The sequence below is a fragment of the Natator depressus genome, chromosome 6 (assembly GCF_965152275.1).
Source record: "Natator depressus isolate rNatDep1 chromosome 6, rNatDep2.hap1, whole genome shotgun sequence".
Classification (NCBI taxonomy): Eukaryota; Metazoa; Chordata; order Testudines; family Cheloniidae; genus Natator; species Natator depressus.
Window position 1 is genome coordinate 88310291 of NC_134239.1, and position 19674 is coordinate 88329964.

General features: G+C 43.5%; 1 protein-coding gene across 3 annotated transcripts in view; it reads left to right on the plus strand.

Moving 5' to 3' along the window:
* The first annotated feature begins 6 nt into the window (after positions 1-6).
* ZNF410 (zinc finger protein 410) overlaps positions 7-19674 on the plus strand; it is a 31500-nt gene continuing 11832 nt past the window's right edge. Inside the window, exons 1-7 of one of the 3 annotated variants that reach the window (XM_074955891.1) lie at positions 7-1589; positions 8521-8708; positions 12805-12940; positions 13144-13362; positions 13654-13845; positions 14958-15117; positions 16411-16592. In XM_074955891.1, coding sequence (XP_074811992.1) covers positions 8676-8708; positions 12805-12940; positions 13144-13362; positions 13654-13845; positions 14958-15117; positions 16411-16592 — 922 coding nt within the window. In that variant the 5' untranslated portion in view covers positions 7-1589; positions 8521-8675. Of the gene's footprint in view, positions 1590-6705; positions 6857-8520; positions 8709-12804; positions 12941-13143; positions 13363-13653; positions 13846-14957; positions 15118-16410; positions 16593-19674 lie in introns of those variants that run through there. The other 2 variants (XM_074955892.1, XM_074955890.1) reach the window with 2 other exon arrangements.

The window sequence follows — 19674 nt, forward strand, 5'->3', positions numbered from 1 at the left end:
GGGATGGCACTTCGTCTAGACCCAGCTCTGCGGATTGCGGATGCTACCACTGACCTAGGAGGGGGGAGGAAGGAAACTCCCACCTCACTCATAGAGGGAAATGGAACCTACCTCTGGACTGAGCTGTGGGGGAGGATGGAAGATACCACCAAGCCTACCTGTGGGGTGTGGGGCAGGCTAACTCCCTCCAGAATCAGGTTTTGAGGGAGAGAGATCATCAGATCTGCACAGTCCACTATGGACCTGCATGCCAGCGAGAACAACCAGGGCTGATGGCATCACAGCAGGCATCGGACGGTGACATTCCCAGGTCTGGCTCACTTAATCCTGCAAATCCATGAATCTCTGGGGCGGCCCCCACAGGCAATGGCGGGTAGGGTTAAGGTGTGAACCCCTTTGCACATCGAAGGAGAGCATGGTGTTCGTCCAGGAGACATGGTGGAAGAGCATGCAACGCTGCTTTTGAATATAGTAAGTGATTGAAGGAAGGCCAGATATCTGTGAGGTTATGGCATTTTGCACAAAATGTAACCACTTTATACCCAAGATTTGGTGCTGACGGAGCATATAGAATGCATCTAACTGCTCCAAGTCAACTTGTAAGAGGGTCCAGGTTTCTGACCCATGTAGCAATACAGGTGGAACAGAGGTTTGTTTGAACCTAAAGTTTGTCTCAGTGCAGACATTTTTGCTCCCATAAGCAAAACATGGACTTCGTGCAGGAAGTGTCAAGACCAATTCATCGGAGGACATCCCGTTTACTGCAACCATTTGTACTCTGCTTGCAACCTAGTTAGGTGCTTGACTGCACGTGCACCAGGGGTTCTAATGGTCCAGCTCCGAAATTGTGGACCTTAGTCTTCTGCATGAGATGTTCAACCCCATAGTGTGTGGGAAGCATCTTGGAAACCTTGAAAGACAGAGCTGAAATTCTCTTGCTTCACCACAAGCAGGGCAACACCATCATCATAGTCTTGGTCAGTGAACACTTTGATCAAACTTGATTCTGACGTTTGGTGTGGCAAGTCCGAACGTCCAGTGAAAAGCTTGACAGAACAGTGCCGGGGCGTTGTGAAAATTGTGCACCAGATTTATCTGAACATCTGGGATGCCAACTCTTTTCAGTGTGAGCCAAAGTGCTGACCTGTCAGCCAAATAAAAAGCTACTTTGATGTTGCTATATGTCACAAGAAGTGGGCCAAAAGAAGTCTGGCTCAGTGCAGCTCAGCCAGAAACTGGAGGGTAAAGACAGCATCCACTGTCAAGTGCCCAGCAGTGAAACCTGATTGCTGTGGATAATGTTGCCTTTTAAGAAGAGGCTGCATCCTACCAAGCAGAACGTTAGCAAAGATCTTTCCAGAGACTGATAGCAATGAGATCAGCCTGTAATTGCAACACTCAGTGCAAGATCCTTTACCTTTGTACAGGGACACTATGATGCCATTTTTCCATTCTGTTGGTAGCCTGCCTGATGCACACACTTTTAAGAACTGATGTGGGGTCAGTGCTCACTTGTTCCAGCTTGGGTGGAATGCCATCAAGTCTAGAAGATGGAGAAAGGGGATTACAAAGTCATAGGGTGTAGGGAGGTGAGTGGGTAAAGAACCTGTCATCACACTCATATTGGAGGGACGGGAACTACAATAGAACTCATAAAGGGGAATGGAATCTGTCTTCTGCATGAGGAACCTTACCTCTGACATTTTCTAACTTTTAGGTGCTAGACTTTGCAGACTTACCATTATTTTAACATAGCTTTTTGTATCATTTACATATTTATATTAACCAATCACACCCAAAACTGAGTGTATCAAGTACTACTAGCTCACTGATCCCAGAAACAGAACTCTAAATATATCTCCTAACCATCTTCTTAATCCATACAATCATCAATGGCCTGCCAGGAGGGGAGAGGGAACTCTCAGTACTCGGCTGTTTATCCTGAAATGTAGGTTGTGGAGGAGATGTGGCTGAGTCTCTTATTTTATCTGGATTGTAGGGGGAACCACCAGAGGGACAGATCTTCCTGTAGAAGAAAGATGTCAGATATGGAACTTCCATTATGAATAATTAATGTCTCATTGGGTATTGGAGGTATTCCATGTATTCACAGGAAAGACTTGGAGCCCCATAAAGTACTCAGCCAGGCACCAGCTCTTCCTGCTGCTCACAATGCAGATTCTCCTACCAGATGAGTCCTCAGTTCCCTAGCCAGTAAAGTGGGAGGAGGGTGGACAGCTCTGGAGCAGGATAAGAGTGGATTCTCTCTCTGCTTTTACCAGAAGGGAAACTGCTCCTATGCACTCCCGCTTACTTTAATATCTGCTCAACAACTCTAGGTTGCTAAGTTGATATTAAGCCACAGGTCTTTGTAAGATTACTAATTAATTGACCAAAATGTCAATCTTGGTATAATAGTATCTTGATGTAATAGTATCAAAGCAGAAAGCTTTATGAACTTGTTGGCTTAGCTCCTTTAGCCTGCTGGGCTGATGTGAAGGCAAAGCTGTGTATGAGGTTACTGCTGATGTGAAGGCAAAGGTATGTATGAGGTTACTGAGTGGGATGCTGGTTACTACTGTGTTGGCATAATGTCAAAGGATAGGCTGTGGTGTAGCCACTTAGCAACTCTAGTTTACTAAGATGATGTTAAGACTCAGGCTATTTAACTGAACACCTCCAGCTTGCTGGTCTGATGTAAAGGGGCAGGTCTCTGGGAGGTAAGGTCACTGGCTCAAAAGCTACTGCTGGATGGGCTGATATCAAGGCTAGGACATCTGTGATATCACTGGGTCAGCATCTCTAGCTTCCTCCATGTCTGTTGAGGCACATTCCTTGGTAAGATAACTGTCCCAGTGCTTCTAGCTGTCTAGTATATCAAGGCAGAGGACCCTCTAAAGTTACTGACTCAGCATCTGTAACTTGCTGGTCTGATGTTAAAGCACAGCGTTCTGAGAGCTCTCAGTTCTTGACATCAACCAGGAGGGTCACTGCCTCACCTCCACTGATTGACTGGGCTGATTTTGGGGCAGAGGCTTCTAAGAGGGTTACTGATTTAGCAACTACAGATTGCTGGAATGATGACAGGTGAAAAGTTCTGTGAGGCTCTAGCGCAGTATATTTAGCTCACTTGCTTGATGTTAGTGGACACGCCTTTGTGAGGTTACTGATTCATTTCCTATAGCTCATTGGTCTGGTGTCAAGATAGATTGTTTTTGCTGAGCCAGTGAATTCACACTTCTAGCATGTTGGTCTGATGTCAAGGCACAGGTTTCCGCAAGATCACTAACTCAGTTTGTGAAGCTTGCTGATAAGGCTCAGCCTCTTTGAGATTAAGTATCAGAGGGGTAGCCGTGTTAGTCTGGATCTGTAAAAGCGGCAAAGAGTCCTGTAGCACCTTATAGACTAACAGACGTATTGGAGCATAAGCTTTCGTGGGTGAATACCCACTTTGTTGGATGCATGTAGTCAAAATTTCCAGAGGCAAAGGTATAAATATGCAAGCAAGAATCAGGCTAGGGATAACGAGGTTAGTTCAATCAGGGAGGATGAGGCCCTCTTCTAGCAGTTGAGGTGTGAACATCAAGGGAGGAGAAACTGCTTTTGTAGTTGGCTAGCCATTCACAGTCTTTGTTTAATCCTGAACTGATGGTGTCAAATTTGCAAAAGAACTGAAGCTCAGCAGTTTCTCTTTGAAGTCTGGTCCTGAAGTTTTTTTGCTGCAGGATGGCTACCTTTAAATCTGCTATTGTGTGTCCAGGGAGGTTGAAGTGTTCTCCTACAGGTTTTTGTATATTACCATTCCTAATATCTGATTTGTGTCCATTTATCCTTTTACATAGGGACTGTCCAGTTTGGCCGATGTACATAGCAGAGGGGCATTGCTGGCACATGATGGCGTATATTACATTGGTGGACGTGCAGGTGAATGAACCAGTGATGGTGTGGCTGATCTGGTTAGGTCCTGTGATGGTGTCGCTGGTGTAGGTATGTGGGCAGAGTTGGCATCGAAGTTTGTTGCATGGATTGGTTCCTGAGTTAGAGTTACTATGGTGCGGCGTGTAGTTGCTGGTGAGAATATGCTTCAGGTTGGCGGGTTGTCTGTGGGCGAGGACTGGCCTGCCTCCCAAGGCCTGTGAAAATGAGGGATCGTTTTCCAGGATGGGTTGTAGATCACTGATGATGCGTTGGATAGGTTTTAGCTGAGGACTGCATGTGATGGCCAATCTTTGAGATTGTTCGTTCTGCAGCTTTAGCATATTGAGCTAGTGTCAAGGCTGCAAAGGTCATTGTTTCATAAACTCTGTATTACTGGCCTAATGGCAATATGCAAATTTCCATGAGGTTTCATATTCAGTAGCTGGGCAAAAGCTAAGTTACGAGCCTTTGCAAGGTTATCTGCTCATCCACTCTAGCTTTGTAGGGCTGTATGAAGACGTGCATTTGTGAGTTCACTGGCTCAATAACCCTAACTTAGTGAGCTGCTGTGAAACCACAGATCTCTGAGATTGCTCACTGCGAGTACTGGCTCAGCACTATTGGTTAAGGCCGATCAAAATAGGAATGGGAGCACAACAATTTGTGGTTTCATGTGTATTAATATATGGTGAAATGACATTCCAACATAAAAGATGATGTACTGTATGATGAGAGGAAAAATGGTCCAGTGGTTAGTGTACCAGCCTGGGCTTCAGGAGACCAAGTTTCAATTCTCTACCCTGTTGCAGTCTTCCTGTGACACCTTGGGCAGTTTCTCATCTATAAAACAGGGATAATCATACTTCCCTACCTCCCAGCGATGTGGTGAGGATTAATGTATTAAGGGCTGTGGTGCATATCAAGTAGGGTAGGAAAGGAATCAGTACCTGCTAAACACAAAAGTGTATCCTACTGGAAAGGAGGGATAGTGGGAAGCAGCAGGCTTTCTTTGTCAAATAGAGGGGGAGTCCTCAACAGGGACAGATCTTCCTTTAGTAGAAAGGAGGCATACAGGAGACTTCCAGCTTGGACAGTTCTCCCATCAGGCACTGGTGCTAGTGGTATTAGTATTCATTATTTGTATTACCTTTGTGCCTAGGAGCCCGAGTCATAAACCAGGCCTTTGTGCTACGCGCTGTACAAACACAGAAAAAGACAACCCCTGCCCCAAGGATCTTGCAATCTAAGTATAAGAGATAGCACATGGATACAAACAGAACGGGGAATACAAAGAAACAATGAGATAATACTGGTGACAGACAGCAGTCACTGGTACTGACCAGACTGCTTGGAGCAGTATAAACTTATGAAAAAGGCACCAGCACTATTTTGGATGGCCTGAAAGGGAGCAAGTTGAATAACAGGGAGAAGATTGCAAGCATAGAAGACAGACTGGGTGTGGGGTGGCAGAAGAGAAGAGACTAGGTTTTGGATCCTTCAGTGTTTCTAGCACATGTGAGTTTATCATGAGTCTTGTGATATTGGGTGACTTTCTTAAAGCCTCTGCTTCTGGAGTCACGTGATTCTATGAGAATCTAAGCTTTAATTTAAACAAAACAAACCACCCAACCCCATAGCGTCTGGCCCTCCTGGTTACAGAGAAAAACTGGAAGATGGGAGCTCTAAAGAACAATTTAAATAAAAGAACCCATGTTATACTATTTGTTAACAGCTCATGATTTGGGGGGCTGGGACTCATGACTGTTGTACACTGGAGCTGGTTGGGATACTGCCTGACAGGCTGGTGAAAGAGCGCTGGGCCAGGATTGGCAGCAGAGCTCCTGCAGAGCAGGCTGGGTCCAGGCAGCCCATTTCCCAGGCCATGCGAAGCGAGAGGGATCTGGGCTGGGCTGCCTGAACCAAGCTAAGAAGGTGGCCGCAGAACCCGGGCTGGCCCCAGGTAGGGTTGCCAGGTGTCCAGTTTTCAACCAGAATGCCCAGTTGAAAAGGGTCTCCGGCAGGGCCGCTAAAAGTCTGGTTGGTGGTGCAGCGGGCTAAGGCAGACTCCCTGCCTGCCCTGGCTTTGCGCGGCTCCCAGAAGTGGCCAGCATATCTGGCTCCTAGGCACAGAGGTGGCTACAGGGGCGCCACATGCTGCCCCCAAACTGAGCGCCAGCTCTGCAGCTTCCCGGCCAATGGGAGCTGTGGGGGCAGGACCTGTGACAGTATGAAGAGCCCCCCCCCCCCCCATCACCCCTCTAGCTCCAATGCCAGCCACTTCCAGGAGCTGCCTGAGGTAAGTGCTGCCCGGAGCCCAAACCCCCTGCCCCAGCCCTGAGACCTCTCCCAGAGCCTGCCCCCAAACTTCCTCCCAGAGCCCACACCCTCTCCTATACTCCAGCCCAGAGCCCCCGCCTGCACCCCCAGCAAGAGTCCTCACCCCCTTTTGCACCCCGATCCCCTGCCTGGTGAAAATGAGTGAGCCACAGAGGGAGGGGGAATGGAATGAGCGGGAGCAGGGCCTGGGTGTTCCGATTTCTGCAATCAGAAAACTGTCAACCCTAGAGCAGAGGGGCAGGGAGCCTGCAGCGGCGGGAGCAGGGTTAAGAGCCCCAGAGACACTGGCATGCTTGGTGCGGGTTCCGGGTCACGGGGGCGATGCGATTCCCCCTGTAGGAGCAGAGGGGCTGCCGCAGCGCCAGAGCTATGGGGCTCTAGGGCCCCATCCGCAGACGAGGCTCCCCTTCCCCTGCCCGGCTAGAAACCGGAACCGGATGTGGTGTCCCGGCCCGGGCGGTGCCCGTAACCGCTCGAGCCGCCTGGGTCATGGAATTGAGGCCTTCGTCAGCCTGGAAAATTGCCCAGACCATAGAGCTGCTGAACGCCTTGGAATTTCCGGCTTGGGCTGACGTCACATCCGTGCGGTTTTGAGATGCCGGTAAGAATTGTGGGGGGAGTCAGAAGGGAGTGGGGGTTCCGAATTGGGGTGCGCGCGGATCAGTCCCGTCCCCGGGGCTCTGCTGCTCCCCCGAACCTGGGGGCTCGCGCGGGGCGGTTCTGGCCTCTCCCCTTTCTCGGGGGCTGGAGCCCTCCCCGGAGGGGCTGAAGCTGGGGAGTGGGGCTCAGAAGGGAACACACCCGGCAGGCAACCGCGCTGAGGGGGAGCCTGCCCCGAGCGGGGCGGAGTGGGAGCGCGTGTGTGCCACACACCCCTCCCCCCCCGTTCCCGCCCACAGAACTGTGCCTGTGGGTCTTGGGGCCTCCCTCGGTTCCGTCCGGCCCGGTCCCCGGCCTGGCCTTGGGCTCTCCCGGCCTGGCCTCGGGCTCTCCCGGCCCGTCGCGGCCCACCTGTCTTCACGGCGTTGGCTTATTTCGCCCGCCAGCTGCTCTGGGTGGCGCCCGCAGACACCGTGTGAGGCTGGCTGTGGTGCTGGTGTGTGTAACACTGATGCCAGGAAGGGTCATATTGAAATCTCAGACCTCTTTGGAAGGCTGCAGAGCCGCACTAGGGACCCGGACTTCTTCGCTCCTGTAACGTAACCAGTGCAACTTGGTTGGTCCCTGCATCCCTTAGGTAGTAGCTTATTTCACTGGGTGTGATGGCCACTGACCGATGAATGACCCAGCCAAGTCTGCAGTTTGAAAGGCAAAGGGGGCCTTAGAACATGAACAAAGTACCAGGAGTTCCCTTGAAGCTTTAATCCCTGTTTTTATTTTATGATTATTTACTTATTAAGTTCAGTCAGTGGGCTTGTCACTGTACAGTTAGTACAAGACATGGCTTCTGCCTAGAGCATCCTATATCTGGACAGACAACCCATGGGGAGTCCTACAGGAGGGCTCTAAAATAATTTTTGTGCTGATCTGACCTGGAATGAGAACTTGTGTTTTTTCAGATTATTACATTTTTTAGGACTTGCAAGAAGCTGTGATATTGATGGAGCAGGAGAACTGGATATAATAATTTCTTGCTGATTCCTATCACTAGTATCTGAGCACTTTCCAGAAATGGGAACAAAAATATATCTAGCTTCCATCCTAATTTGTAGAAAAAATAGCATGGTTAATTTATAGGTGCAGTGTGTATGAGAACTGAGGTGAAATTAAATCAAAAGAGATCTGTGAACATCAGGGACTTTTTGACAATCAGAAAACAGATGACTTTTTGGGAACAGGTTAGCAGAGCTTTCTTGATTATGGATCCTTTGTCGGTGGAATGAAATTCCATAGCCATCTGAATAAGCCCGGATGTTTGCAACAGCCCCTGAAGAATGGCTTGGCAATGCTTCTCTGTATATAAGCAACAGAAAGTACTGCTTTTTTTAATTCTGTGTAGTCTTAAATTAGATAATAGAAGGGAGGCATAGAGATTAGTTTTTTAAAATTGAATTTGTCTTTAGACTGTTTTGTTAGCATTCTGATACCGTTGTGATAGTACTATAAACACCAAGATGAGTGTAAAACAGAACCTCAAGAAACTAGAGAGACCATCCATATTGACAGGGATTTTGTACTCCTTAACAATACCCATATATTTTTTTACTTTGATTCATGAGTGATAGGTCTCAGCTGCTTACACTTCCATTCTTTTATTTGTTTTAGGTTAAATTGAATATCTGCCTAGCACAGCTTCTTGCAGGAAGACTGCACTGCTTAAAGGCTAGGAGACTATGAGAATAATCAGAGGGGACTGTTCACTCTGAATTCTAAACTTGTGCCTTGCCCAGAGCAGCTGCAGGAATCGGAAACTTGAATCAATGTTATCGGATGAGTTAGAATCCAAACCAGAGGTAAGCAGCTCAGAACTGGGTTCAGTTCTTGACTTGGTTTCTGTTTCATGGTCCAACTCTTAAGTTCAGCAGAAGAGGCAGTTTGCCATGTAGACGGTAATTCCTCAAAACTACCTAAACATAGCAGATAATGATAGCACTCCCTATATTTAAGATTGCAGAATATGTTCTCTTATAATCAGACATTTTCAGTCGTTTATAATATTGTAAAGTATTGACTTTTTGGATTGTTTTTTAGTTTGAGCAAAGTCTCATCAGCCATTTTTGAATAAAATAACGGTGGCTGAGAAAATATATTTTCCTGTTTTTTTTTTTTTTTTTTTTTTTTGTTATTTTTTAATCCTTGTAACAACTTCTTTCCCTCCTACCAGAGTGACACTACTAGATTCTTGGAATTTGGGTTATTCCAGAAGTTTCCAAATCTTTGTTCAGACTGCTGGCTGGTCACATGGTGCTTGTGGCTCCCCTTTCGTTCCAGCTTCAAAATTGCATTAAAAGAAACTAAAAAGGCATTACATACCTTCGTAATGTGACTTTTCCATGCGATCAATCTCTTTAATTGTCCCAGGAATATCAAGTGATTGTGAATGGGAAGGGAGGTATCCCTGAGACTATTTCTCTGTTAAGATGTGACAACATTATGAAAATGTTTGACTGTCCTTGGATTGTTTGTGGTGGAGTTGGGAGGGGGTCAATTTGATAATGTTTGGGAGGAAGGATTTAAAAAAAGCCATTGTGGTGTTTAAGATCATCTCTTTGAGAATGTTTGTAATAAGGGAGATTTGATATTCTTACCTGTGCCTGCTGCTTTTATCCTATTGGTTTTGCATACTGGTTTGGTATCATTATGCTGGGGAAAACTAAAAGACTCCCTCTTTTAGAAGAGACTTTCTGCTGTTGCTTTTGGCCACATCTAATAGCCTAACGTTATTACATGTGGATGGATGGTTTGAGCCAAAGCCACCTTGTAGGAGGAAATCTTTTTTTAAAGTATCTCTAGTAATAAGCCAGGCCACATTTCATTATATTAATATATATTTCATGGCAAGGTAGTTTGCAGTAGGGGCTATGGATATAATTTAATATTTCATATTTATATCTTAAAAAAAACACCCCAATAACTTTGAATGACTAAGCTATCAAGATGTGCAAGTCTGTTAACCACACCCTGTTGTTGAATCTTGTCTTAAACTAAAAAGTAAGATCTCAGGAGAGGGAATATCTGTTAATATGTGTTTATAGAGCACTTGGCAAAATGGTCCCCAATTTTGATTGAGGCCTCTGGATGTTACTTGTATTATAACTAATAAGAAGTGATGATCTTTTAAATTGGGTTTTGGATTCTGGCCCAGTTCATCTTGCATATGGCCATCTGAGTGCCACACCAATTTAAATTATCTTCATAATATCTTAGAGAGTTAGGGAGGTGGGGGAGCTGAGCACAGATAAATTAGGACCTGAAATTTCAAGGGTCCACTAATTTTGGGTGTAATATAATTCTCAATTTAAGATGCCTAGGACCTAATTTTGCAGAGGTTTAAAAGACTGGCAGCTCCCATTGACTTCATTTGGATTTGTGAGTGCTCAGCACTTCTGAAAATAAAGCTCAGAGTGTGTAATTTTGGGTACACAGAAAATGAGGCACACACCCTGAAACTGTGACAGTACTCACTATTGTAACTGCACCTGTATTTTCCCCTACCCCCACTCCAGGAGCAGCTAGACTGGTCTTCATCCATCGCCTGTCTCTGGATAGGGACCCATGTCCCATTTCCTTCTGACCAAGGGTTTTAAGGCTACACAGCTCCCTGCCTTACACTGTAATATCCCCAATAAGCCAGTCTGCCTAAAGGCAAGAACCTTGCTTTGCTTTCTCTCTGAGGGCTATGAATATATGTATTGCCAGCAGTTACAAGTTACCACACAGCTCTTTCTAAGCAAGCAATTTTATTCTTAAGGTAAAAGCATTTAAAAGAAAATGTAATAAAAACAATAAGCAGATTTAAACACACTAACCATATCAGGAGTCATCCATCAGTCTCCTGGGGCTCAAATAGGCCAAAGTCATTCCAACCTTTCCGCATGGGTTGGGGCCCCATTGGACAGAAGGTCGTGTCCGTTTGCCGGAGCCAAAAGAATTCCACAAGTCAGTTCAAGCTCATTCTTTTATATCAAAAACCCTTTCTTTGCTTCATAATGTCTGGAAAACCCACCCTGAACCAGTATATGCAAACTTGGGGGTGGAACTTCTTCCTGCCTTGGGGCTGGAACTTCTCTTGAGTTGTTTAGTCTCAGTTACTCGCCTTAATCGTCCCCCACTGTTTTTAGGTCCTGTAGGAGCTATGGTAACCCATCCTCATGGAGCAGAACACCATCGTATATAAACTATTTATAAGCTTTCAGCAGTATGGTGCCCAAAGATATTACATGGGGTTGCTATATCTGTCACAATTATCTCTGTTAATTAGTCTATATAGTGACATACTCCCCATCTCATAGTAAGTCTGAGTTAGAGGCAGTGATGGAACCCAGCTCTATTGGTCCCAGACCAGTCCCCTTATCATGCAACCATTATTTCTCTGTCTGCAGCCCTCTGTCTCATTCATTAGTTGCAAAGTTGGAAGGTGTGTAATGAGGGGGAGAACTCCTACAGATAGCCAGCTTTAGTCACTGAGCTGTATGTGAACATATAATAAAAGGCTATATCACAATAAGGGTAAAGTTCTCTTAAGATTTCTTTTGGAATTTTATCTTTTTAATTTAAAAGGACATAGAAATTCCATCATATATATTTATTAGACAGCGGTAGAATGCTGGGTGTCTGGATTCCTGGATTCTAGTCCTGGCTCTGTGGTCTAATGGACAGAGTACGGAACTGGAGGATAAGACTCCTGAGTGGTATATTTTTAATGATTCTCATCCATATGTGGGTTTCAGAGTATTTTGTGAATGCAAGCAGGAGTAGCTCCATTTTACAGACCCCAAAAACATAGATTTGGCATATTCTTTCTGAGGCAGAATGTCTTAAGTCGATGAGATCTGAGTTCTCTTTGTAGATCTGCCAGAAATGACCTTGTGCAGCCTCTCTGGTCCCCAGGAATTTATCCTCATGTTTTCTTAGGTGTAAGGTTTTGATGCCTTGCTTGATAATAAGGGTTGAGTAGTGCTCAGAATTATTATGAGTCATTGGAAAAGGTTGGCCTGGAATTAATGATCTCCTGGCTCCTAGCCCACTATTTCTTCTGTCGGTGAAAGGGTGTTTTGATTTGCGGGTGGAATTTGACAATGGTGAGAGGATCAATTTTTTTCTGTCTGTGTCCTGGAAGTAAAACTTTGCTTTCACTTTGGAATGACAGAGGTTTAGAGGGGCCCAGGAACATGCCCAGTGTAGTGTGGCAAGAGTTTGAACTTTGAGATTTTGTGATGAAGAGAGAATGAGTAAACAATGTACAAATTCTACAGCTCAGAACTTGGACAAATCTGGGCAGACTTTCAGAGGGACACTTCTCTGACTTCAGGATTAGTTTCTTGTCAAATTTTTGGTTCCTGCTCCAAACCCTTGATATAAAAATATTTATTATATTGACAGAGCTCCCTACTGTTTTACTCCCTACATTCTTGAAAAGGGCTAATCCATTTTTGATTTAAAAATAATTGTTGTTAAATCAACTTGAGCCAGAGATTAAACATGGAAAATTTTGGATTGAAAGGTTAGAGCTTGACAGTGATAAGGGACAGAAAATGAGGGTTGTAATGGCAAGTAATATGCAGCTTTAATAATAGACATCACTACTACCTATAGTGAGCTAGGCTCTCTTATTGAATTTCTAAAGAAAAATCAAGATTATCAATCTCATGAAATAATTGGGGATGTCATGTATAAATGCTAAATTTTTCAATTATGGGCTGAATCCAGTTCCCACTGAAGTAAGTGGGAAGACTTCCATGGACTTCCAGGAATGTTGGGTTGGGTTCTGTGTGTATTACAAGGTAGAGGAAGCCTAACTCAATGTCTTTTGTTATCTCATTGGAACCTTGTGCTATAAACAGATTTGCTCTCTGCTGAATCCTATTTTCAAGATCCTCTCTTTTTCAGCTGCTGGTTCAATTTGTTCAGAACACATCTATTCCACTGGGGCGGGGGCTGGTGGAATCAGAACCTAAAGGCATCACCTGTCTCTCCCTCCTTCCTGTGACTGAGACCTCAGAATGCAACAGACTGATGTTGCCAGGTAAAATCTATGGTACAGGTTTGTGTGGGAGTGCTGTTTATATAGCTGTCTCCACTGTGCCACTGCAGCATGTTCTCCCTACTTCTTGCTGAGAAGGGATCCTGGTGGTGGAGGAGGGATAGGTTCAGAAGAGTTATTAGGACTTTTTCATTAATGGTGGAGCTTTGCTACTTAGAGGTCTGTGATCTCATTCTCTTCACTAGATGATTCTCCAAGTCACACTAACTCCTCCAAAGATGTTCCTTCATCTGCTGTCTTGAGAAGCCTTCAGGTAAATGTAGGCCCTGACGGCGAGGAGACAAGGGCACAAACAGTACAGAAACCACCTGAGCTCCTGTCAAATCCAGAGCCTTCTGGTTTATTGCAAGACCTCCAGCCCAGTGACAGCACTTCCTTTATTCTTCTCAACCTAACAAGAGCAGGTAATTCCCCTTCTTGTTGTTATCTGGCTGGATCTGTTTCAGACAGTAGAATGCGGGAGATACAAATGCATCTTTGTCCCAGCTCCTTAGGAAGGGGAAATATGAAATTTTCTGGGTATTGGTGGATATTATTCAGGAGCATGTAACCATCAGCAGCTTTCCACAATACAGAGGTCAGTGGAGACTTAATGCAAATATTATGTCTGTACCATGGATATTAGATTCTGAGAAGCAAGAGAGTCCCCTCTCATTGACTATCTTTCTGTCTCATGGAGCTGCCATCTCTTCCAGGCCTGGGCTGTCCAGCAGAGCACCTGGTGTTTGTTCAGGATGAAGCAGAGGATTCTGGGAATGACTTTCTCTCCCACGACAGCACCGACAGCAGTACCCCATGGTTTCTACGAGTGCAGGAATTGGCCCATGACAGTTTGATTGCTGCCACTCGAGCACAGCTCGCAAAGAATGCCAAAGCAAGCAATAATGGTAGGTGATGTCTTGTTACTATCTTAAAGATTTAACCTTCGGTTAAAGGCAACTAGCTGTAGCTTTAGTTGTGTATCCTATCTGATTGCAGGATAGTTTCTAAATAGACAAAATCGTTATAGTGGCATTGTTAGCATCTCTATAGTTAAGGCTGTATTGAGGCTTTCTGTTAAAGCAAGGTTTCAGTATGTCTTAGGACTGAAAACATACAGATTTAATTTTCTAAGAAAATATGTTCAATAGTTTGAGTTCAAAGCAGTTCTTCAACTGTAATACCTACCCCGAAGGTGTCTCCCCAAAATTTTCTGTGGTGAAGACTGATGCAAGACAATCATTTAATTTCTTTGCAATGTCCTTACCTCCTTAATTGCTTCCTTCGTTCCCTGGTAATCCAGTAGACCCACCAATTCTCTTGCAGGCTTCCTGCTTCTGATCTGCTTAAAGAATCTTTTGTTGTTTCTTTTTGTAGACAGTTTGTGGTCTTCAAATTACCTTTTAATCCTCATAATGTCCATTTTTCATATTGCCTGCTTTATTTTATGTGCCTTTCTAGTGGCTTAACTAGGTTTGGTATTCAGTTTTCTGAGGGATGCCTGTTTGATCTATTAATTATATTGTGGTCACTTAATGGCTTAACTACAATTATATCTTGAAATAATTAAGTCCTCTTCTGTGCTCTAGAATTAGCTGTTCCAAGAAGTCGTCATTTAAGGTGTTGAGAAATTGCTTATCCTGACTGAATCCAGAGGTGACATTTGACTATTTAATATTTGGATAGTTGAAGTAACCTAATATTACTATTTAGTTGATATTTGTGGCCTCTGATCTCTCAGCATTACGCACTCCCTATCATTAATCTGATCTGGAGGCAGCTGATGTGATATGGTACCTTGCTGGGAATAGTTTATAGGCCTGGGAAGATAGGTAGACATGTATGTGGTCCCTGCAATGGGCTGGGTAGAAATATCTAGTTTTTAGGACTAGGTAAATACATGATAACCAGGAACACATCTGGTTTATAGGCCTGGATTATACTCAGGGTTATCCTGTCTCTTTCATACAGTAATCCATCTCCGCTGTGGACTTTGACAGTTCTTTCTGTTCTGTTCTAGGTGAAAGTGTTCATCTTTGCTCAGGAGATGGGCAGCCGAAAGATTCCAGCCCCATCCCTCACCTGTCCCGCGTAGAGAAGAAGCTGAAGTGCACAGTTGAGGGCTGTGATCGGACATTTGTGTGGCCAGCCCACTTCAAATATCATTTAAAAACTCACAGGTGAGTAGAGCAGAGATCTCTGCTATGGTGACCAAGAAAGACCTTACAGAAATTCCCAATCTTTATACAAAACATCATTTATTAATTCCCATTGTGTAAAATCTTTCTTCGAAGCTGAAGGGCAAAGGGAAACTCAAAATTGAGTAAAACCCAGATTTAGCTGCTGAATGGTCTCCCTAACAAGGGTTTATGGTCAACGCCCCTCTTGCACACACACAGCCTGGCTGGGAGGGTATCCAGTGCAGAAAAATGTTTATTTTGAAAATTCCCTTTATCCTCCATGAAATCCACTGTGGCTTAGGGAAAGCTGACCTCTTTACAGAAAAGCTCCTAGTTCATAGAAAACATTATTAATGTAAACTTGAAAATTAAAAGAAAAAGTGTTGCTGAATAGGCTGGAACTGGCCCAAGTGTTTCTAGAAAAATATTGACTCACTTGGGTTTTTTTGGTGGAAGGGGGTGCACAAAGAAAATGAGATTGGGCTGCGGTATGGTATTTAAATCCAAAGTCAGGAAAACAGGGTTCTTGAATTTTGAGCCTCCTCACCTTGGCACTGTCTCTTATATTCACACCTGTCCCAAAAAAGAAAAGACTCAAGAGTTCATATTAACTTAACAAAATAGAGAAATTGAAAGGAATGGTAACTGTTGAGCCGATCTCTAAATTTGGCTCTCCCCTCAGAAACTAGAACAGTGTGACTGTATGTGTTAGTCACCTCTATGCCACATACATTGAAAAAAGTAAGCCGGATTTAGGCTCTTCCTGCTGGTCGTTAATGATATTTTAAAGTGGAGCTATCTAAAATATCCTGTGTGACGGACAATGTTAACTCAGCTTCCCCATCTCGTGTACATGTAGCACTCCTATCCCAATCCCAGCTATAGTAAGGGTGTTGCTACGTCGGACTCTGGCATATGGGGGAATGTTATCACATATGTGCATTATGTTGCCTTGCACAAGGTCATCTGTCCCAAACAACGCTGAGGTTGCAAAAAACTTGTGATATAAGCCAAAGAGGCTTGGACTTATTTTCTGTTTTCTTTTTCCAACAGATTTTACCACTTCTGACCATGTGGTAGAAGCTCCTTAATGAGTAATCTAGTTAAATACAGATTTAAGCCACTTACCTGGTTAGGTCACTTAATTTCCTTGTGCCTCCATTCATTTCAGTTGAAAAGTGAGTGAAAGGTAGAAACCTTATTTAAAAAACAGATGTTGCAGCAGAGTTGAATGTTCCTGAGAAAATACATTGTTTCGTAACCCGTTGCTGCAGTTCTTTTGTTGCCTCTCAGGAATGATCGTTCTTTCACCTGCCCAGCAGAAGGTTGTGGGAAAAGCTTCTATGTCCTGCAAAGGCTGAAGGTACACATGCGAACTCACAATGGTGAGAAACCATTTGTCTGCACTGAGGTGGGCTGTGGGAAGCAGTTCACAACAGCTGGGAATCTGAAGAACCACCTGCGGATTCATACTGGTGCGTTTAAATCCCAGATCTTCTTCATTAAGGAAACACTCCCCAAGAAATGGTCCAGGGAGAGCAGTGTCCATATGTACCTTCGCTGGTGTCCTCATCTTCCAACTTACAATCACTTATCAATGTGATAACCAGTTGTTTACTCGTGCAGTACCTTACATAATTCCTCTCTTCTTGGAGTTTACACCCTTCAGATGCTGTATACTTTATCATGTTCCTCTTTTAGTTGTCACTTAGCCAAACTATATAAATTTCTGTTTTCCCTCCTAAATCAGTCCCAGGACTTTTTTAAATTCTCAGAAGACTGTGGTTCCCAGGTGGATGATAACTGAAAATTGGCATTTTAAGGGTTTTTGGAGAAGTCATTTTAAATTCTTATGAGTAAAGAGGCAAAGTAGGTTGAGATACTTGTCCAGAGTGAGTCCTGACCTAGCCCCATGTCCTTGCTGCTGTTGAATTTAGATATATAGTCCTAACTGGACTAGTGACTGATTCAAGTGGTGGCATATATTTGCTTTGGTATAAATTAAATGAGACCTAAACATGAACTTGTTGATAGAATCTAGATTAACTTGAATTTAGCTCCCTCATTACCTGTGCTACTTGTAAAATAAAAGTTAAATATGTTGAGAAATGTCTACAGAGGCAATGTTTAGAGGGGAGAGGATCAAAAATCATAGCTGAAAGGTCTATTAGGAAGAAACAATGATAATGCTTAGTACAGCATTCTGATAATGTAAAGTGCTCCACAAATGCTATGCTAATCAAGGTATACTGCTGTATGCTTGGCCCTCTGCATCCAGCTGGACCTGAATTCTATGACAATTACATTTAAAATAAAAAATGAAGGTTTCTAATAAATATAAAAATGAATAATTCAATTGTACTGTAGCCCCTGTTTGTTGTAGTATACATTAAATTTATTTTTAAGTGTCCACACATTTTCAGTTCTTAATATGCTGCAGATTTTTACATTGACAGTCCAGATCTGCATCATAGAAATTGGGGGACTAGCTGAAGATCTTGGCAGCTAAGTAGTGGGTATTTGGGGCTTTATATTCCTAGAAAAGTGTGGGGAGTCAGTGTGTAATTGAGATAAGCACATTATCTGGATGTGTCTGCTAAAATGTTCAATAGTTTAATAGTCCCCAACATTGACATTTAAACTGAAATCTTTAGGTTTCAGTGTTAACAATCGATTGAAATGTACGGGGCAGTCTGTGTGTCTGAGAATGTTGTTTGAGACTGGAGACTCAGGAAGAGAACACTGCATCAGTTCTTACTCGGTTAATGTTTTAAAATTACTTTTACAATTGCAAAGGCTGAAAACTTTATTAAAATGAAAGCTCAGATTTTGAGTGTAGTTCCACAAACACTTCTGCAGCACAGAACATACGTGCTCCACTCTCATGTTTTATTTATATTGCACCAGTGTGCTATGTGCTTTGTGGATGTCTATGAAGACAAGATCCTTGCTTTGAAGAGTTTACTGTCTAACTAGAGAACATACAATTGAAGGATGGGAGCTGGGATGTAATGGAAAGTGATATACCAGAATAGTGAAGTTTTGCATGTGTAGTGATAGTGTGTTTGGGGTTGTCTTTGGACTCAGTTTTCTACTTTGTTAATCTTTCTCTGCAGGGCGGGCTAAGGTTTGTTGGCCCTGATGTTGTGTATACTGTGGCTTCAGAACCAGCAGAAAGTAGCGTATCTAAACTAAAAAATGTCTCAGACCAGTTGTTCCCAAATCGTGGCTAGCAATAAGTGGCAAATATTTGCTTTGGTGTAAATTAAATGAGACTTAAGGAAGTTGGGGGAACCGTCCTCATGTACCAAACATGAAGACAGTTCCAAGTTGTGGTTGTGTTCAAACAAACCCACCATCTATTTCTATAGATGGAACTATATGCTGAGCCACTGATTGGGTGTCATCAGTACTAATTTTTCTTCCTAATATTTATATCTTGAGCGAGATTGTGGAAGTTACATAAATGGCTGATGAGAATCTTATGCACGCTCTCACTACCACAGTACAGGTCAGAGCATATTACCTGAATCCCTTTCAGATATATCAAATACCCCAATAACTATTAAGCCAAGCAATAAATTGCATGGGAGAAGAGTTAGAAAGAAGAAGTCACATTAAATATATGAGCACTCTTTTCACTGATTTACAAAATTACTGGATGAAGGGTATGTGATAGATATAATATACGTGGATTTTTCTATATCATCTGACACAATGTCTCATTAGTCTTGTGTGAAGTATTTCAAATTGCCTTGGCAGTGACTGATGCATAGCATGAAATCTGTCTGTAGGGCTGTGATTAAGGGGTAATAATAAGCAGCAGTGTACTGAGTTGTGAGCAGCTCTCTAATGGATGCTGCAGGCATCTGTTTGTCCTAATTTTATTTAACATCCTCGTTAGTGACCTTGAAGAGGGTTAAGAACAGGTTAATGAAATTCATAGATGATTCTAAATTGGAAGATGAGAACACCGATGAGGCTGGAGAAATACAAAGGGATCTATAAAGATTAGACATATGAGAAGGAAATAGCAATGAGATTCCGCCTAGGAATATGAAAGCAAATACATCTGGGGAATAATAAGCCCAAACACAGATATTCTGTGGGAGGCAGAAAACTAAGAAGCAGTATTGACTGAAAGAGATCTAAGGGATGAGAGTAATCAGAAAATTCAGATATGGATTTGAAATATGGTATGGCAACAAATCAAGCCCATGTGATTTTTGAGCTGCATAGAGATGAGCATGACATCTCAGAGCAGCCAGGGTTGTAGTCAGTTTCTACATAGTTCTTATGGAACCACACCTGGAATATTGTGTTACTTTCTGGGCACCTAATACTGGAAAGATGTTTTAAGAAACAGATGGACAAGCTGAGCCCTGATTGGCTTCTTTTTGTGAGTCATGGGCTGGAAATGCTATGGAAGAGTCACATTCAGACTGGAGGAGAAGGAGTTTCAGCATAGACTCTCGCAGCCAATGAAGAAGTTGCATTAAACAAATTCATAAGGAGTCTGCCTTCTTGGTGAACTTTGGTAGCTGTAATGTAAGGCCA